The sequence below is a fragment of the Oryzias melastigma genome, linkage group LG23 (genome assembly GCF_002922805.2).
Source record: "Oryzias melastigma strain HK-1 linkage group LG23, ASM292280v2, whole genome shotgun sequence".
Lineage (NCBI taxonomy): Eukaryota > Metazoa > Chordata > Actinopteri > Beloniformes > Adrianichthyidae > Oryzias > Oryzias melastigma.
The window spans coordinates 18,804,844-18,823,362 of NC_050534.1; the positions used below are offsets into that span (position 1 = coordinate 18,804,844).

Below are 18,519 nucleotides of genomic sequence, written 5' to 3' on the forward strand. Positions count from 1 at the left end.
TACAATTTGACAATTAGGATTTCAATAAAAATATAATTAAAATTTTCAAATTAAAGTTTTGAACTTACATTTATGGGAAAAAAGTGGTTTATGGGACCTTAATTTAAAAGGGGGAAAAAAAGGTATTTTATAGCTGACAATTCAATAATTCACTCAAACCAGGGGTCTGTAACCAGAGGCCCCGGCGCTTCTTATCTTCCTCCATCGTGACTCATCGACTTTGAAGAAAATTCCAGATGATTTCAATAAATTATATATTGCAGTTTTAGTGAATTTGTTTTTGCTAATCAAGTTTTGTGTTTGTATTTTTCACTCGTTACAACTGAGTAAAATTAAGGTAAAAGTTTATTATTAGAACAGATTTAAAGTACATATTTTTTTATTTTTTCTGCTACACAGTAGTGTGTAGTTGCTGTTTTTCATTAGGTTCTACACTAATGTTTTAATTTTTATATTCAATAGTAAAATAGCAAAAAGGACCAAAATCATATAATAGAAAACACCATGTTTGACTTTCTTGTATTTTTAATTGAAGTAAATCTGCTGCAGCAGGGGGATCTTATCTGACACAGGGTGTATTTTATTTTGAAAAGAACTTGTTGGCCTAAAGTGGCCTAATACTTTAAAAAGTGCATTTTATGCTTCGAGCAGCTCAAAGCTCAAAGTTATGTAGTGTTTCTGGAGGTCATCTTAGCATTTTTATAATTCATTTTATTTTTTTCCACATATTTAATTCAATAAATCTATTTGAATTTCACTTGTTTATTGATGTTTGTTCAGTTTTATTCAGTTCCTGTTTAGTTGTGTGTTTTGTCCGTTAAATCCTCTGAAATTCATATTTTTGTGCTTTTTCTTTTAATTTATAAATGAAAGACAAAATAAAAGCTGGACATCAGTAACACAAGAATATGTTTATTGAAAAAAATTCTCATAAAGTAAAATAATTCACCAGTGAAAAGAAGAATCACAGATAAATGGCATTGATCTGTGATGCAAACATTTTGCCTACTATGTGGACAGTATTAAAGCTGAAGGATCCATTTCAATGCAGTTTTTCCTTTTCACGTGTAAAATGACATAAAAAAGCAAAAGTGAATCAAAGTTTTATTTGAACTAAAAATGTATTAAAAAGAAAACTTCTAACCGAGCTAATATAAAATTCACAGAGCTACATTTAGCTGTTCTGAATCTAAATATAACAAATTATTATGTCTAATCAGACATTTTATTCAAAATAAACTAAAAAAGAACTACAATTTATGTCAAAAAAGCTGTTTTTAAGAGAAAAAAAAGGTAATTCCGTTACAATTATCTACTAATAGTAACATACATATCGCTCTACTCTAGCATCTAATTCCCTAAAATAACCTGCAGGTCTGTTCTATATCAATATAGTATGTTTCTGCCATGCATACTTATTTAATACAAAGAAAGGTTTTTAGTTAGAAGAGAGAAGACATCAGGTCAGACGAGCTTTTACTCCAGTTTCCGCAGAGCTTCACACAGTTTCCCCACTTCACCTGAAAGGACAAAAAACTTTATTGAAATAACCAGAACTAAACAGACAAAAATGTACAAATCAGACAGAAATTAGACTATGTCTGAATTCCTTTTACTACTCCCCATCGATGATATGAGAATTGGACTAAGTGATGTCTCGTGTTCAAAACAGGAAGTAGACAGATTTATGACTAATAAATAAATTCAAAATATCAGAATAAAAGTAAAAAAAAATATTGACTATTTTAAACAATAAACTTTTGTTCTTCGTGGATTTTGGGGATTTTTTTTGTTCAAATCAACAACGGAGAGGATTTTTGTGTTGAGCTGCTGCGTACAGTTGATGCAGTCTGCCAGGTTCCTGAGCTGCTGGGTGTTGTTCAGGACCTCGATGCTCTGGGTGTAGGGGTTGTAGCGCACCGAGAAGGGCCTGGGTATGGTGTCTGCGAATTTCCTGCAGAAACATATTCAACGTACAGTCGAGTTATGGGGCGCTTTTGTTCTGCAGAGCGTTAATGATCAGAACACCCACCTCACTTTCTCCTTGGCATCTTCGAAGCTTTCTGCCACGAAGTAAACCGGCTGGTACTCGGTGATGGGGTATTTCTGCAGGCTGGTCTTCTCGGGGTCAAAAGACATCAGTTTGGGTTCATCTGTCAGGGAGTACTGCATAGAAACACATCGAGACACCTTTATTTTTATTTTCCATGGATTTATTTTTAAGTCAGAACGTTCCCTGTATGAGCAGGAAGTGCGGCATGACTCAGAGCTTGGTGGGTGTCCCGGCCGAGTGCACATCCTCAGCTCACGTAACGTGTGACCTGGATAAACGTCTCCGCTTACCCAGTGAACCACTTTACGTCCGCCCCGCTGGGCGACTCCCCCAGTGACACATTGAACCAGAGTGGACCACTAACCCACTCCCCGACAACCGGGGCAGTTGTGCAACCTGTTTACGTGTTTTATGGAACATTTGGGGGGGTAGGTGACTCAGCTTCCTCTAACCTGCAGCTCCCCGAAGGATGAAAGAAGGCCAGCTCCGTACGCTTTGATCTCAGAGCCTTGCTTGCAGAGACCAAACTCCACCGTGAACCAGTAAACCTGCAAACATGGAACGAATGCAAAAGTCTGATGTCAAAAAGCAAAAATAAAAAGAATAAAAAAAGAACCAATTTGAGCTCTTCAATATAAAGTCTGCCTGTGAGAATGTGTTTAAGGATTTTAATATTTTATATATATATATATATGTATGAGAATGAAGTTGTAAAATGATAAGAAAGTCATAAAATTATGAGAAGTTCCCAAATAATTATAACAAATTCTCTAAGAATGAAAAGTTGTAAAATTCTGAGAAAAAAGTAAAAAAAAAAAAAATAAGACAAAAAATGTGTAATATAAGAAATAAGGCAACACTTTATGAGAATAAATTTGTAAAATTATAAAAAGAAACATTTTGATAATTATATCATTAAATTATGAGAATAAAGTTGTAAAATTATGAGAAAAAAAACAAAACATTTATGACAAAGAAGTTGTGATATGAGCAAAAGGCAACATTTTATGAGAATAAGTTAATATAATTATAAGAATAAAGTAGTAAAATTGGGACAATAACAATAATATTGTCAAAGTTGTGAAAATATAGGAAAAAAGTTATAATAAAGTCAAAAATTCTGAAAAATAAATCTGAAATTTTTGACAAAAAGCAGTAATATTATAAGACAAAAATGATAAAATTATGATGAAGTCATAAAAATTTGAGTATAAAATTGTAAATTTATGGTTAAAAAATTTGTAAAATTATAATAAAATAATCTTAAATTTACTAGAATAAAGTTTTAAATTTATGATTTCAAAAGTTGTCATTTTATATGGGTAAGTAATAAATTTGTTTATTGTACATTTACAGAAAAGTAAGGAGTCAGCAAGATTCTTGAACTGTGATATTCATCCATTGTATACGTAACATTTTATTTTTGAGAAAGGAGAATGTTTTATTGTAAAGTCTCGACTTTTTGAAGAATAAAGGAATTACTTTATTTTTGAAAATTAAAAACATTTTTTTCTTATAATTCCACAACTTTATTCTTATAAAATTGCTTATTTTTCATATTTCATGGTGGTTCTTATACTCTATGGTAGAGAATAACTCATCCATCTACGGTAACTTCTTCCCATATTGGAAGAATACAAAATGTGTTAATTGTCACAGCTACACTATGTTAAAAACGCGTGGATCAAATTTGCGACAGTGAGTAAATAAGGTGCTTTTTTCCTTGAATGCTCATTTGTGTTCTAAAAAATGCTATTGCTAAATTCTTTTGTGGATTTTATCAAATGGTTTAAAACAATTCCTTAAAAATGTAATTTTCAGTCAATTCTTTGATTTGTTGGGGTTTAAAGGGTTAAGGTCGTGTCACAAAACTACTGCCAACATTTAGCATATTTTCCATTTTAAAATTTTGGTATTTCATGATACATGTGTAATTATTGTTTTTTGAGTTTGTCGATTCGCGCAGATATCTGTCAAGAGAGTTACGCAATTTATGCGTACTTTAAGTAGTTTATTCGTAATTATCACGTAAATCCTGTGTAACTTTTACGGGATGCAAAGGCAAATTTGTGGCTTTCCACGAGCGTTCCATGTATTTCCACATATGTCTAATGGACTTTTCGCCTATAACTTTTATATTGCACATATGCTAAAATTGCAGCAATACATTGTACAATCATGTAAACAAAAGAGTATAGCAGGAATACATAAAATCTGATAACTAAAGAACATTTTACAGTAATGATTAATAGAAAAAACAATTAACGTTTAAAAAAGACCAATACGTTTACAGCTCAAAGTCATCAGATCCATGTCTGAGCTGGATTAGTCCTGATCCTGTTAGGAAGTGGATTAGTAAAGAAAGATTTGCTTTGTAGTACTGATGGTCATTTATGTCTTAGTACTCTGAAAGTTATCAAATACTGTCAGTTTTCAACAATATACGTTTCATTTTCATCTATTGTTTCTTGCACTAACGACTAGTGAAAAAAATGTCAGATTAACAAAAATTGCTGACAACGTGAATTTTCTTTGACCATTTTAAGAAATACTCACAGTAGCGAGTTTCTCTATGAACTCATCAGGGGCACCAAGAGAGGCCAGACCGATTTCCTGTGAGGAGCAAACATGTTTTTTTTGTAAGAATTGTTTTTAAGGCTGATAATCTGTAAAAGTCAGATTTTGTTTTTTTTTAACAGACCTGTGAAAACTGGGCAAAACTCTGGTCAGCAAACAGAGGGACGTGTCCCAGCAGCTCGTGGCAAACGTCCCTGTGTCAGACAGACAGTCAGACAGACAGACAGACAGGCAGAAGAGACATTTTCATTTCTGTTTGCTTGTTCCACCATGAAAGGCCGGACACTCACGGCTCGGGGGTGTACGTGGGCTTGGAGCCGTGACGGATGTACTGCGTGGAATGGAAGACGCGGAAGGCCAGTCCAGCCAGGAAGTCTCGGGATGACAGCAGGCCGGCCACGGGGCGAAGCCGAAAACCCGTGCACGCTGCGGCGGCGGCGGCGGCGGCGGGATGAAAGGGAGCGGGCGTGAGGGTTGAATAAGAGACATAGGAAGTGAGGGATTTGAACAGGCGGTTTGAAAACATCAATCATGTTCTGTGTTATGTAAGGCCTGTGAGTCACTGGACTTTCTAGTAATAAATGTAGGAAAAACTACTCTATAAGCATTATTTAGTGTTTAAAATCACAAAACTGCCACAAAAAAGTTTAAATTAATGAAATAAAATTAAAAATGTATTTTTATAACCAATGTATTTTTGCTTAAAAAAAATGTGGAAAATTATGTATTAGTTTAAATAAACTTAATGCTCCTAATTGTTACATTTCTATCTCATTATAAGAGTCTATTATTAGAAAAAAATATTTTGACATAAAGCCAAAATCTACAAGCTGATCTGCTCAGTTGGTTAATCAATTTTTCTAAAGCTACGTTTACACCAAGCTAGGAAAACTCGTGTTCAAGCGGCCATTTCTAATGAGAAGTTTACACAGTAAAAAGTGAAATATTGGATTAATTAACAACCAGGTTATATTTAAAACTATTAGTTTTCATCAAATTAAAATATTGAATGAAATGTTTACTCAACTTAAAAATTTAATTTGATAAAAACTAACATATTTACAGTACTTTTGTTTTCAAACTTTCAGTTTTCAAAATATAAGACATTTTTCACAATAAAATACCCAAGAGAGATATATATCCATTTGATATAAAGTTTATATAAAGTTTATATCAAATTGATATCAAATTGTTACGTCATCACATCGGAATGTGGAAGTCAAAGGTCACCTGTCAAAATGAGTTTGATGGAAAGGACATACTATATCTCTCTTACCCAAATTGACATTTGTAATCATACTTTTGTGTCTAAACGGACTGTACAGATGAAAATAAACACACAAACAACACACAAAACTAACAGACAAACACACAGACCAATGTGCACCAATGTCAAATTAATTGTAAAAGCTCTAAATAACCACAGCTGAGCAGAAGCGAAAAAATACGCGTCTGGTGTGAACTGGAGGTGATTCGGAGCGCTCTTCCTCGTGCTGTGTGAACGCGGCGTTAAGTTCTGGTTTAAGCTGAAGCCACTTAGTATCACATCAATATCAGGTAAATCTTTCCTAGAATGTATCCAAATCATAAATTCTCGCTGAAATGTCATTTTTTTTTTGTCTCAGAGGGACTAAATCAAACTTAAGGAGTTAAATCTAACATGAGCAGTGGGTGTCATCCGCCCTCTTCCTGACTTACACTGCAGGAAGCGAGACACGTCCTCCAGCTGCGGGATGTTGTCCTGCCTGTAGCCGCAGTATCTCTCCAGCAGGGGGAAGACCCGGTTGTGCTCGCGGCAGGCGTGGGTCGGGTACAGAGTCTTCAGCTCCTTGAAGACGATCCCCCACGTTTCTTTTTCCGCCTCGGTGTACTCCACCCTGGGAATGGGTTGGCCGCTGGGAGAAAGAGACGGAATGTGAGTAAATGGAATTGTGGGAATTATACGTTCTGTCTTTTCAGATAAAACTGCTTTTTGTCACCCTTATTTCAAAAGGAAGTTAGGATTTTCTGGTTCTGTTGGCAGTTTTTTCTTTGTTTTGTCATAAATTCTACTTTTGATTTAGTTCTAAAACCTTCTGGGGGCTGAAACGTTTTGAGCCCAAATCATGACACTTCCTCTGCCGTGCTTTTATATGATTCTGCCAACTAAAATGTAGTTTATTTTTTATTTTCATGCAAAATATTAATATTTAAACTCAAACTTGATTTTTAAAGAGTGCTTTTTTATTAATTTATCATTTTTAATACCAAATTATTTTTTTTTTTCAAAAATTCCCCTTTGAGGCTTTAAATATACAAGTTAAGACAGCTTTAATTTTTTAAATAATTTTAAATAAAACACTAATAAAATGAACTTTTTGTTGTTTTATTAGGAATATCTTTAACGTCTTTCTTATTAAGATAATTTATATTATATGACTGACTTTCTGCTTCAAGCCTATTGAGGTAATTGATTTGTGATATTGAGCTGTAAAAATAAAATTGAATTAAATTAGACAAGTCCTGGTTAAATCCTGGTCCAAATCCCTTTGAAAACGACTTTTTGTGACATTAGGAGGCAATTGGCAGAGAAGAAAAAGTGTTTACTGTCTGTAGTTGTAGGCGATGTCGGCAAACTCCTTCCTGCGAGCTCTGTACACCTGATCTGTGAAGCCCTGGAAACACAAACAGACCTCCTGATTGGTGCGTGGGACCTGACCGCTGAATCAAAGCCTGGAAATCCTCCGCGGATGAGAATTATGCTCTCCGTCTCCAAAAGGAGCGTCCCAATCCATATTCAAATGCAGCCTTTTGTGGAGGGCTCTTTAGTTCATGCGGCTTTAATTGCGGTGGCAAAAGGGAGCAATTATCTATAATTACAGGGGCTCAATTAAAGCAATGACATCAATTTGTGCGTCCGTATCATTTCCATGAGAACAGAGCGGAGTGGGCCGCTCCTCGCCGCTTTCATGACATGTGTGGGTGCACACAGGAAGTGGCGGACACACGGTGAGTCAGGACTTACGGGGTGATCTGCATCCAGCTCCGAGCCGTAGCTGAGGATCTGGTTGGCGAAACGGTCCAAGTCTTGGATGTCGTTAGGAAACCATGGAACTGGAGAACAGGAAGACGGAAAATTAAGGCGTTTGTTTGACACAAGAGTCACTCCAAGCATTTTTTGATATATTTATAAATACATATTACATTGAGAAGGAACTACATCAGTTAACAATAGAAACAATGATGTACAAATAAAATATTTAAAGCCAAATAAGCTAATTAAACGAGTTATATGGATACTTTGTTTAAATATGAATCTTTATATTTTATTTGTATTTTTTATTGTCTTTTAAGTTTTTGTTTTGTTTTTTATTTATTATTTTGCTGACGATTTATTTATTCATTGGCCACTTTTATTTGCTGCTTCCCAAAATGAACGAAAAACAGACAAAATAGTTAACTTTTAAAGAACAGAATGTTCTTGGGTTCTCCAGGGTTACGTTTGAAAATGTGGCCAAACAATTAATATGTAAAATAAAACATAATTATAAACACAAAAAACAAGATACTTAAAAATATTTAACATTTTGTTCTTTTGGGGTACAAATAATTTAAATTTAATAAATGTTTGTATATATAATGATTTTATATATATATATATATATATATATATATATATATATATAGAAGTAAAGCTTCATGCTAAAATAACCTGACAAATTTTCAGTGTTAGGCTTGATAAAATAGTTATTAAAAGTCCACCTTAAAAATTAATAAAATCATAATTACACAAACCAGGTACTTAAGTAAATAAATTACCAAAAAAAGTTCTTTATTTCTAGCTTTTTTTTTCTATTTCTCTGTAGATCTATTAGAAATATTTCTACCTGTATGTAACGATAAAAGTCAAAGTGGTTTTATTTTATCATTAGACTAGATAAAACTGTGTTTTTTTAAAGTCACGTAGTTAATGTTTTGTTGTGAATTTTTCCAGTTTTATCATAAAGAATAAATAGTTTACATGTTCTTGTCGGTTCTAACACTTTAAAAATTAGAATTTAATTTGAATAAACATTACTTGATGCTAGAATAACTGGACAGTCTCACTGATTAGACCTTATTAAAAAGGGGATTCAAACAAAAATACCATCTTATAATGCATTTCTGTAAACAAGATTCATACAATTTTTTAAATTTTTGTTGTTTTGAGGCACAAATAATGACATTAAATGAATATTTTCAGGCTTTCTGGTTAAATGTACCTCAGTTATTGTCCAAAAAAGTTCTTTCTTTCTTGATTTTTTTTAAATTCAAATTTGATTTATTTCCACATTTTTTCGAGATTTATTAAATGTTATTCTACCTGGAAGATCCCATGTGAGAGTATAAAGTCAAAGCAGTTATGATAAAAAATAATTTAGAAAAAGTCTAGCTTTATGCTGACAAATACTCAATAATTACCAAAATTATTGCAGTTATTAAGCATATTTACCTACCAGGTGTTTAAAAATACTAAACATTTTGTATGAAACTATTATTAATTTTGGACATTTTAAGAAAATGAATCATCGTTTTCATCAAAAATGTTCCTCATTTCATCAGAAATGTGAGTGTTTTTGTTCAATTTCTGTTTTAAACTATTTCACTTCTTTCAAACTGTAAGATCATATGATCTCTTGGCAAAAAGCAGTACACTTGGAGTCTATTTTAATAAGTATACTTGACTATAAGTACGAGTATTTGAAATAGATCGTGTAGTTTATGAAGAGAAATGTAATTGACATCTTTTTGTTTAAGGATGATACAAAGTGGAAACAATTTCAGTCATCCTGTGACCTGAGGAGTGTTCGGATTCAGTTTGTGTGGTTGTAGAGTGTTGTTACACACTAACCTGTGTCCTTCTGCTTGTTGCGCGACAGTCCGTGCACAACGCCGCTGATTTCCTTCCGCAGACCGTCGATGACGTCATCGAGGGCCTGAGAGCAGCTGGAGTCTACGCTGATGAAGAACTCGTACTCCTCTCTGTCCATGCGGGACGGACGGGACTCGATGTGCGTCAGGTTGATGCCGTTATCCTGTCAAACCACACAAAGTCCCACTCCGGTCATCTTTTCATTTATTTTCAAATCGTGTTTTCTACGATCTTTTTCCAACTGCATTTCCTGGTTCATTTGAATAAAGAAATACTCATAAATGCAATTTTAAACTTACATCTACCCTTATCGATTCGAAAAATGTGTTGCATTTTACCTATGATATTTTATTTATTTATATTTTATTTTGTTACATTTGTTTAGCCTTTTAATCTGTAAAGAACTTTGTGGTTTCTGACTTGCGAAAAGTGCAATATAAATTCATTTCTTCTTACATAATAAAAGAAAATCTTCAGATTTGAACTTGCAGCAATGTATTTCTTCACCACTAGAGGGTGGTGTTTCCTCACTAAAGTGATTGCTGCCTGTCAGATTTGGACAAAACCCCTAGAGAAGCCACACAATTTCTCTTCTATTTTTTATTTCATTTCTCTTCTTTTTCTTTTGAACATTTTTTTAATTAATTTTTAGATATTTTTTACTATTATCTAAGTTTATTTTCATTTTTTATTGCCTGCTGTAATCAGTGCTACGTAATATAAACAAAAGAAAAATCAGTTGTCCAATTAATTTTGAAAGCTCAGAAGAAAACTTTTTCTTGGGTTAAGTCCAAATTGGAAGCCTCTGCAGGGGCAGAGCTAGAACATTTTATATGGGAAGGGGGGGCGCAGAGGATTTTGGAAGGGTGACAAATGAGAACTTCAGAGTGAAAGGCCATTACTACAGATTCATCGTTGCTTTTATTTCATTTTTAAAATATTGCTTTCGTTATTTTTGAAAGAAGCGTGTTTTAAAGATGTTCTTAATCTTTGTCAGTAAAGATGTAAATATTGACTCTAAAATCGAGAAAAGGGGCCAAGTGCGGTAGCCCCGCCCTTTAACTTCTGTCAACAGCCCTTAACGTCATCTGTCAGTTTTGACCTCATTCATTATTTAACGTTTTAACAACATATTAAGATTGAAAAACTAATTTGAATTTAGTAGTTTTTCCACAAAAAAGTAGACATTTCCATATAAATTTTCCTCAATATTTGACATCTATCTGTCCTGTAGTCTATACATGGTCAACCTGAAGGGCTGGATGTTGTTCTTTCACTGCTATAAGAACGATGCTAGCTCGGGGGCCTCCTCCCATCTGGATCCGATTGTTGTGAGCCATGTGTTATTGCTTCCCTCTGCAGGGACTTCAAACAGAAATGAAGACGTGTGAAGACAAAATAAACTAAGTATTTAGAAATATGTCAAAAACCTGACTCTTGCAGACTAAATCATCGTTAATCATGTTATTTAGGGTTAGAGAAACCGGTCGTTTCAGGGCAGCGTGCAGGGTCATGCCGCCAGATTTGTGTACCCCTGCGAGCCGTCCCTCCTCTGGTGCAAGGTCAAGGTTTTCTGGCAGCATGACTTGTCACAGGAAACCTACGGCGTGGGGGCGGATAAACATGGAGACGTGAGAGTAAACTTGTCACAAGACACCAGAGAGCTGCATTTCGGTTGTTGGATTTGATGCATTTATGTACTTAGCGGGGAGTCATTACCCAACGATAAGCAGGGGCGTTTTAGCTTGGGGGTGGGGGGGCATTCACTAGCTTGGACGATGAGAGCTGTGGGTGGAGGGGGCGGAGCAGGGGAGGATCGGCATGGAGGGAGCTCATAGGTCCAAGCGGACTCCTGGTGTTTACAGCTGCTTTTAACGGGGAAGCGTTTGGCACACGCTCGGTATTGATCGCCGTGACGAAGCATTTTCTGCTGCTCGCATAAACGGAAAGTTTTCCTCTGGAAAACATGTTTGTAAACATAAAATATTGTTTTTTGGTTTTTTTTTTAGCTTTTTTGCAACAAAAAAAGTTGGTGAACAACTGTTTACTTTTGGAAGTTTTTTACATATACATGGATTAATTATTGATCTACAAAAAACAAGATTTTATTTTTAAAACACTAAAAAAAAGTGTTTTAATGCAATGTTTCAACACCTTTTGTCTCATATTTAGGTAAATGTATCCTTTTTAAGGCATATAAAACCTACTAAATGATTACATTTTTCATAGTAACAGAGAATTAATTAGCCATTTAATTTTAATAAAAAATGTAATGTTTAATTGTGTTCCCCAACGTTTGAGTGACTAAAAGTAGAATATATTTAAAGTTTAAATTGAATTGTTTTTGCCCTCTAGACTTAGAGGTAGCAAAGTAAAGATTGAAAGTTTACAACTTAAAACAATAAAACACAATTTAGAGTGTTTTAGAAGTTTGTTTTCTAATCACATTTTAGCGTCCTTCACATTAGAGGTTGCAAATTAGAAGAAAAATGCTTAAAAAATCACTTTTTCTTCCAGTCCTGGTTAGGAGCAGACGTGAGTTAATCTTAAATTATCACAGAATTACTACGAAACAAGTGGTAATTCTGCAAAATGTTGCAATAATATGCAATATGTTTAACGCCCAATTTGTGTTAATTACTTTTCTGATGAAATAATAATCTGCAAATATTCCTTCTTAATCATTGGTCTGTATATGCTGTGATGAACTCTGAAACTATTTTATAATAAATGTAGCATTCTAAAGTTGGAGCTAGCAGTGCCGGAGTCAAAATCTTTGACATTTAAAACATCTCATTAAAACAAAACAAACAAAAAAAAAAACAATACTGTCCAAACTGTCCAAAAGTTATTCTGCCTTCGTGTAGTGTTTGAAGATTTGTTGTTTTTCTGATATTTATGTGTGATTTCCATTCATTTTTTCAATTATTTCAACACCACATGAACGTAGCCCAATCAACCCATTGGTGAAAGTGGCACTAAAATGAGAGCAAAAAACCACAATTATGAATAAAAACTACAAAATGTTCTGTTTTAAAGTAATTTTAATCAATATTAAGGTACGTTTTTATCCAGATCCCGTGTTATTTCTTTCTTTTACGAGATAAATGACTAAAACTCGCCACAAATCTGTTCCTGGTTCGGCCCTTCTGTCAAATTTTAAAACTCTTTGTGGCCCACGAGTAATAAAGTTTGCCCATCCCTGTTTTTATTGGGTATTTTAAGGAGTAATTGTAAGAACAGGAATGTTTACCAAGTGGAACAGTGAATATTTCAAGTGAAGCTAATATTTTAACCTTTCAAAATAAAAGAGGCCAAGAAAATCTTAGAAATGACCAACGGATCGTCATTTCCTTGTATTTTTTATTTTTGACGCTTTTTCAATTGAATGAATGAATGAAATGGTTTATTTTGAGCAATCAGGAATAACACATGAAAAAAACAAAACTCATTGAATCACAAGTAGATCGCTTGAAAGGGAGTGGAAGGAAACAAACTTATATAATCCCACACCGTCAATTAATTTGATCCTTTTTTTAACCTTTATTTTCTCGCAGATAAGAAACCGTTATGAGCAAAAGCAAATGGGAGCAACGTTACAAAACAACACAACAGTAGTTAGTTTTACTTTAATGTAAGACACTGAAATAGTCTGACTTTTGCTCAGTTTTCAGTGATTTTGTAAATGCAACTCAGGTACCATGCTCACTATTTTTTTTTCCAATTTCACAAAGTCAAAATCTCACCCATACAAGCATTTCATGACAACTATTTATGATTCCACAATGTTTTGATGATAAACACGGAGATGGTTCATCAAAAAGTACGTTTAAATACCCGTTTTCCACAAAAATTCTTCAAGCATTCTGGTCTATATTTCCCAATCTATCTGTTTTTCGCAAAGAATTCTGGGAAATTTCTAGGGTGCTGGATTTTGGAATTGTAGATTCAAAAAGCACTAAAAAAATGGCAAACACACGATATAGTGAGTCGTGATGAAATTTGCATACGTGGGTTTTCTCTGGGGACCGTCCAAAAACATGTTTGACAGGTTTATTGGTTACTCTAAATTGCCCCTGGGTGTGAATGTGAACGTTAGCATGCTATGTTTAAGCTAACATGATTGAAACTGATTCGCTTGTTGGTTGAAAAGTAAAAGTCAATGAAAAGAACTCTTTTAGTTAAAAGAACTCCCACACAATTAATTTAATTAATTTGTTAGCTGTAGTTAGCATTAGCGGGGTGGCACAATTTAAGCTAGCATGATTGAAGCAGATTTGATTGTTGGTTAAAAAGTAAAAGTCAATGAAAAATAAAGTTTTTAGTTCAAATAAATCCCAGAAAATATATTTGATTAAGCATTTTTTAGCTGTAGTTAGCATTAGCATGGTGGTACTGAATATTTTAAAATGTGTAAACAAAAGTTGCTAGATTTAGAATTCTTTTAGCGTGCTAGCATTAGCATTTATAAATCTAGCGTGTTTGGGGTTTCTCAAATAGTAAACATTTAAGTTGGGTGCTTTTTTTAAACAAAATAAAAAACACAATGTTAAAGAAATTAAATGGAGGCTAAAAATAAAATAATTTTCACAGTAGAAAATATGTTTGAATTGAAGGTAAATTAAATGATCTGATAATTAAGTTTATTATTTTTTAATGAATGATTGTATCAGATTTTTTCATTTAAATGCTTATTTTGGAAAACACATCCAAACTTTCCAAACAACTTGTAAAAAATTCACCCAACGTGTACGTCAAAAGGAACTTCAGGTGTTTTTGTGTGATTGTTGTTCTACAGAACCTGGTTTACGTCAGCGGTTGGATCGAAGAGCAGCTCGCCGTGTTTGCACACAACTGATATGCAAACATGTGACATTTGCTCCGTTTGTTTTCCTACAGACTCACAAAAGACTAGGAATTTGACTTTTTTGATTCTGTTTTACTAGAAAAATCTGATTAAATAAAAAAAAATTAATTGTTCTAAGAAAAATCTTAAAGGTGGATTTTGTCTTATTGACGTTATTGTTAGATCAAGGACATTAGAGTTTGTTAAAAACTCTTTTGGGTTAAATTACAGCAGAAATTTCTCCCAATTTTCTTGCAGGAAAGCTTATCTCTACCTCAAAGAGCCGCAGAGCCTTTGCCAAAGCTCCCACCCCCTCTTTCAAGGAGAAAATGCAGGAAATCACTCCGGACTTGTTGGTCTCCTCTTCCAGGTACATGGAGCCCCGTCTCTTCTGCAGGAAAAAAAAGATGAAAGCTCAAAGTGCAATAATGCTCCGTGTTTTGAGGTTATTGGAAAAGGTCAGAAAAATCCCCCGTTTCTCAAAAACTATCATAAAAAGCTGAAATTCCTCACTATTTCAGGGCTTTTTTTTTCAATATTTCTCCTGTTCTTCCATGTCTGTTTTTAATTAGAGCCACATTTATAAGATCAAGGGTGAAAATCTTTTTCACAACCATGACGCTTCACACTCAGATGGGATCAACGTCTCAAAACAACGTGCAAAAAAAAAAAAAACTTTACATTTGATTATATTCATTATATTTTTGCTGAAATTGCTAAAAAAAAAATTTTTTTTGTTAGAAAATGATTTAAAGCTTACAAAAACCCACAGAAAACATAAAGTTTTATTCACATTTAGCCAAAAATTATTAAATAATCTTTTTTTTAGCGAATACAAACCAAAAAAATTGACTCTAATTCCTGTTTTTCTTTGTAAGTTAGTATTTATTTTACTTTAAAAACATCAAATTTGCTGCATTGTTTTCTCCAGCTCATTGTTTTTCTCTCACATCAGCTCTTTCTGGTCTCTATTCACCAGAACATTCTAGAGCAGCAGCCAAAAGTCCTGCTTCATCATCACAAAACAGCACAAACGTCACAATCTGCAGGTTTTTCTTTTACCCTGGTCCCTTGACCCGGCTCGGCGGTCGCCGGCTCTGGGCCGCCGTGGTTCCCGTTCACCGTCCCGTTGGCTGCGTCCATCCTGATGCTGAGCTGGAGGCTTTGCTGCACTTTGTGAGCGTGCCGCTGGGGTTTAAGGGCACGGGGGGCCACGTGATTCCACACCCCCTTCTGCAGTGGAGTGTCATGGGACAGCTGTTGTGAAACAGAATTGTTATGGCACATCTGGCTTCTGTTGTCCGCCGTTTGCCTTGAGGCGGCTCGAAAGCCGAGAGCAGGTAGAAGTTATTGCTGAAAATGTGCTGAGATCTGCAGATTTGAAGCCTTTTAACTCTTTCAAGAATGCTTTTTGTTCAGGAACTATTTCTGCAAAGTGGTCAACATTTAGTTCTTCTAAAGGAATCTTCATTCTTTATAGAAGATGCAATCTAGTGCATGTTCGGATCAGCCAGTAAACTATTTAATGCCATAACTGAGCTTAAAGCTGTAAAATAACTCTTTTTTTTTATATGTAACTTAACTTTAAAAAGTTACAAAAACGAGGTGGAGATGATGACCTTTGGAGTCAAATTGGGGTCATAAAGATTTGAAAACCAATTAAAACAACTTGAAAAGTTCAAGCTGAAAAATTGGTGTTAAGAAAAAAAAAGTGTTTGAAAGTTTTTGAAATTCTAAAACAAACTTATTTTCAAGCTTCAAAACTCAAAACTTCAGTTTCAAACTTTTTTTTTTTAAGTTTTAACTCTTTTTCTGGTTTTTGAATCTTAAAATTGCAATTTTGAACATAATATATATCAGGGGTTTTGGGCGGAGCTAACACGAAGAACCAATTAAAACAATGAGACTTGTAACCTCAGTTCTGGTGCATTTACTGACTCTGGGAACTTGGATAATTACAGACAGAAAATGTTTGTACTTTGGCGGTGAGCAAAGGGGGGTCATAAATCGGCAAGAAAATTGGCGTAAAGATCGGCGTATTGCCCATCCAAAACCCTCCTTTTCACACGGCGCTTTAAGCCTCTTATCTTGGCGATTTAAGACCCTCTTCGAATTCAATAAGAGTTTCAAAATCGAATTTACCGTTAAATGGTCCTGTGACAGACTTGCAACTTGTCTAGAGTAGCTTGGATAGGCTCCAGCAACCCATGACCCCAAAGGGGATTCAGAGGGCTCAGGATAGAAGTGGATGTTACACTTCTACATGCTTACAACAAAAGCAACATCTTGTGAATTGTATTTATTATAGAGCACCAAAACATGTTTTGCTTTAATGAATTCTAGTTAAAATCATCATATTGTGTCCAGGAAGACTAAATCCAATCCATAAAATAAAAAATAAAAATCATAACCTTGTCTGGACAACCATCTGTCAGATGTAATTGAGAAAAGCTGATTTGTTTTATAAATTTATATTTCACAAAACCCAAATCTCAGATGTTAAAGCACGGTGGTGGTAGTGTCATGTTGTGGATTGCTTTGCAACTTTAGGGAAATGTGAACATCGTGCTCTGAAATCACAAAGAATTCTGGGTAAAAAAATAAAATAATAACATCTGTATCAATTTTCATTTTATCTATAATGATGTTTTCTCAAGACGCTTCATAAACATCAAAAAAATAAACTAAACCATTAAAATGTGAACAGCAAATATAAATGACCATCGTTTGACCACGTGGAAGAATTTAAGTTATTTCACTTCTGAGCATTAAATCAACGACTTGTGAGGGAAAAAGTCATTCCTTTAACAGGAAACATCCTGCACACCAGACTCAGTAATGGTGGGGGGGCATTGCTGTGACCGGCTGGGGTCAGAGAGGATAAGTTCCTTGAAGTCGACGTTAACACTTCTGGGACTTTGAACATGACATTTATGGAGGGACTTGAATCTCACAAGACCAGAAAAGAGCATTTCACGGTCATAAGCTCACTAACAAACTCAGACTAAAGTTGTTCTGCAAAGATAAACAGATTAAAATAATCCGTTCTTACAAACCACGGGAGCCTATCGCTGAGGAGAAACCTTTGGAAAATATGGATTCAACTCAAAGTATTTCCATCTTTGAGATAAAATTAAAAAAATATTTATTTTTAAAGTTTTGCTCTAAATAATCCCTAAGATGTTTAAAAAATTGTGGTTTTATTCATAAAATTGTATTTAAAGGAGTGTAATAAATGAAAACAGACCGAAAGTAGATGGGATAGGCTCCAGCAACCCTGTGAGCCCAAATTAGATTTGGAGTGTTCAGAATATAGCTGGTTGGATAAATTGATTCTGTGCAGTTTTTCCATTTGACACCATTTATTTGACATTTCTGATTATTTTAAACACTTTATTTTTTAGTGTTTGCACAGATTAAACATTAAAAACTGGTTTGTCTTTAACACTCTAACTTGCAACAAAGACAAAATCATATTTGTAATTTATACACTCAATACATTAAATAACATGTTTTCATCTTTTTTTAAAATCTGTGCAAATGAGTGGAAACAATGTAAAAAATAAAGCGTTAAACATACTCTAAAGTTAAAAGGAAAGTCAAATTTTAATATTTGGAAAGGACAGTTTAAGTTTATTTTTTTGCATTTTTCCTCCATCCATGAACTTTGTTATCTGTTCATTTCACAGTAAATATTTTTATTTGAAGTATTTTGTGTCTTTGGTGGTCGTGTTCTCGCCCTGTTGGTGGAAAAACAGTGACTTTAGTTTGTAAAAGTTATACATTTTTATGAAAAAAAAGTACAACTTTTTGAGAATTAAAAAACAAATCAAGCATCAGTGTATTAATACGGATTGAGAAAGTCACAAAATGACTGTTGCTATGGAAAAAAGGGGATAAATGGGATCAAAGTTGAAAATAGAACGGAATAAGAACTATTTAATGAGTCCATTTAAGGGGATTTTTTTCCCACATTAGATCATTTATTACTGGTTTTTAATCAGTCATTCATGGACTGGTGATTTATAATTATAGTTATGTGGTCAATTGATTAGTATTAGAATTTTATTCACATTTTAAACACAGTTTTTTTATTATTTCATGTTTTGTGACCCTCACATCTAACACATTTACCTCTTTGTGGCTCTTTTT

General features: G+C 34.0%; 1 protein-coding gene across 1 annotated transcript; it reads right to left on the reverse strand.

The window, feature by feature from the left end:
* Nucleotides 1-896: 896 nt before the first annotated feature.
* pah (phenylalanine hydroxylase) lies at nt 897-15,584 on the reverse strand. The gene is made up of 13 exons (XM_024292928.2): nt 15,430-15,584; nt 14,642-14,758; nt 9,501-9,684; nt 7,635-7,723; nt 7,217-7,284; nt 6,329-6,525; nt 4,921-5,056; nt 4,755-4,824; nt 4,610-4,666; nt 2,506-2,601; nt 2,033-2,166; nt 1,839-1,954; nt 897-1,520 (listed from the first exon to the last, which is right to left on the reverse strand). Exons 1-13 carry the CDS (start codon nt 15,508-15,510, stop codon nt 1,477-1,479), a joined length of 1,389 nt encoding a protein of 462 aa, XP_024148696.1. The 5' UTR covers nt 15,511-15,584; the 3' UTR covers nt 897-1,476.
* Nucleotides 15,585-18,519: the final 2,935 nt, after the last annotated feature.